This window comes from Egretta garzetta, unplaced genomic scaffold (genome assembly GCF_000687185.1).
Source record: "Egretta garzetta isolate BGI_Z169 unplaced genomic scaffold, ASM68718v1 scaffold512, whole genome shotgun sequence".
Classification (NCBI taxonomy): domain Eukaryota; kingdom Metazoa; phylum Chordata; class Aves; order Pelecaniformes; family Ardeidae; genus Egretta; species Egretta garzetta.
Window position 1 is genome coordinate 18,904 of NW_009258953.1, and position 1,003 is coordinate 19,906.

General features: G+C 61.7%; 1 protein-coding gene across 1 annotated transcript in view; it reads left to right on the forward strand.

The window, feature by feature from the left end:
- The window catches only part of EDA2R (ectodysplasin A2 receptor), a gene marked incomplete at its 5' end in the record, with an annotated part of 4,496 nt that overhangs the window by 3,035 nt on the left and 458 nt on the right, over positions 1-1,003 (forward strand). Inside the window, 2 exons of the mRNA XM_009634522.1 lie at positions 377-419; positions 542-590. Coding sequence (XP_009632817.1) covers positions 377-419; positions 542-590 — 92 coding nt within the window. The remainder of the gene's footprint in view (positions 1-376; positions 420-541; positions 591-1,003) is intronic.

Sequence of the window (1,003 nt, forward strand, 5' to 3'; positions counted from 1 at the left end):
GGCTCGCTGGTGGGTGAGGGACGTATGCTGAGGTTCATTAATGTCTGGGATGAACGGGTAATGACCAAAAATGACTTGCCAGGTGTTCAGTGACATGCCACCCAACGAGGCGTCACCTGCCGGGGCGGTTTCAAACACCTGGAAGACCAGAGTCAGTGTACTGAATGTATACATTTATACATTGCTTATCTTTAACTGCTGTGCTCTCCATCGGTCCCTGTCCTGCTCTCCAGAGAGCCCCCCTGGCAGCGGGGGGGGAACTGGTTCCTCCTCCCTTGTAACGAACCCAGTGAATAACGTCACCGAGGCTCGGGAGGTGTCTGGCAGAGGGTGCCTTGCACAGCTTGGCCCCAGGTGACAGCTTTTATGGAAGCAGTTTGCTGGGAGGCTGGGAGCATCCCGAGGGGGTCGTTGGCTCGGTGGGATGGTACTGCTGGAAGAAGGGCCGTTCCCCCGAGCCTCCGCGACGGCCCTGGGAGCAGCGACAGGCGTTGCTGTTCTCACGGAGCCACCACCAATCTTGGGGTCTTTGTCTTGCCAGGTGGGTGATGCCCAGAGCCTCGTCACTCAGATCAGCAGCACGGCGAAGGGTAGGTGTCTCGCCAGCCTCGTCTCTGTTCCCCAAGTACTGGGGTAGCAGAGGGAGGCAGGTTTTTGGAATGGTGCTCCTCCAGAAGCCCACCACAGCTGCCTGGAGGTGCCAGTGGTCACAGGGACTTTGGTGGCCTTTGGCGCTGGCTCGCGGGGCAGATCCTGTGGCGCTGCCTGGGATGGGTGGTGGGCGGGCACCCAGTTGTCACCAGTTCCCAGCCTGGCTGGGGGAGCCAGCCAGCCCCATGCTGCTGAGCTCTGAAAGCGATGCTGGAGGAGGTAGCGGCCCTGGCAGGGTGGCGTGCCACCGGCCCGGCGTGCCAGGCTGGGGGCTCTGTTCAGCCTTGCTGCAGCCGGGCGGGTTGGTTTCTAACCCTGCCTTGCTGTGTTGCTGCCCCCACGTCTGCCGGTG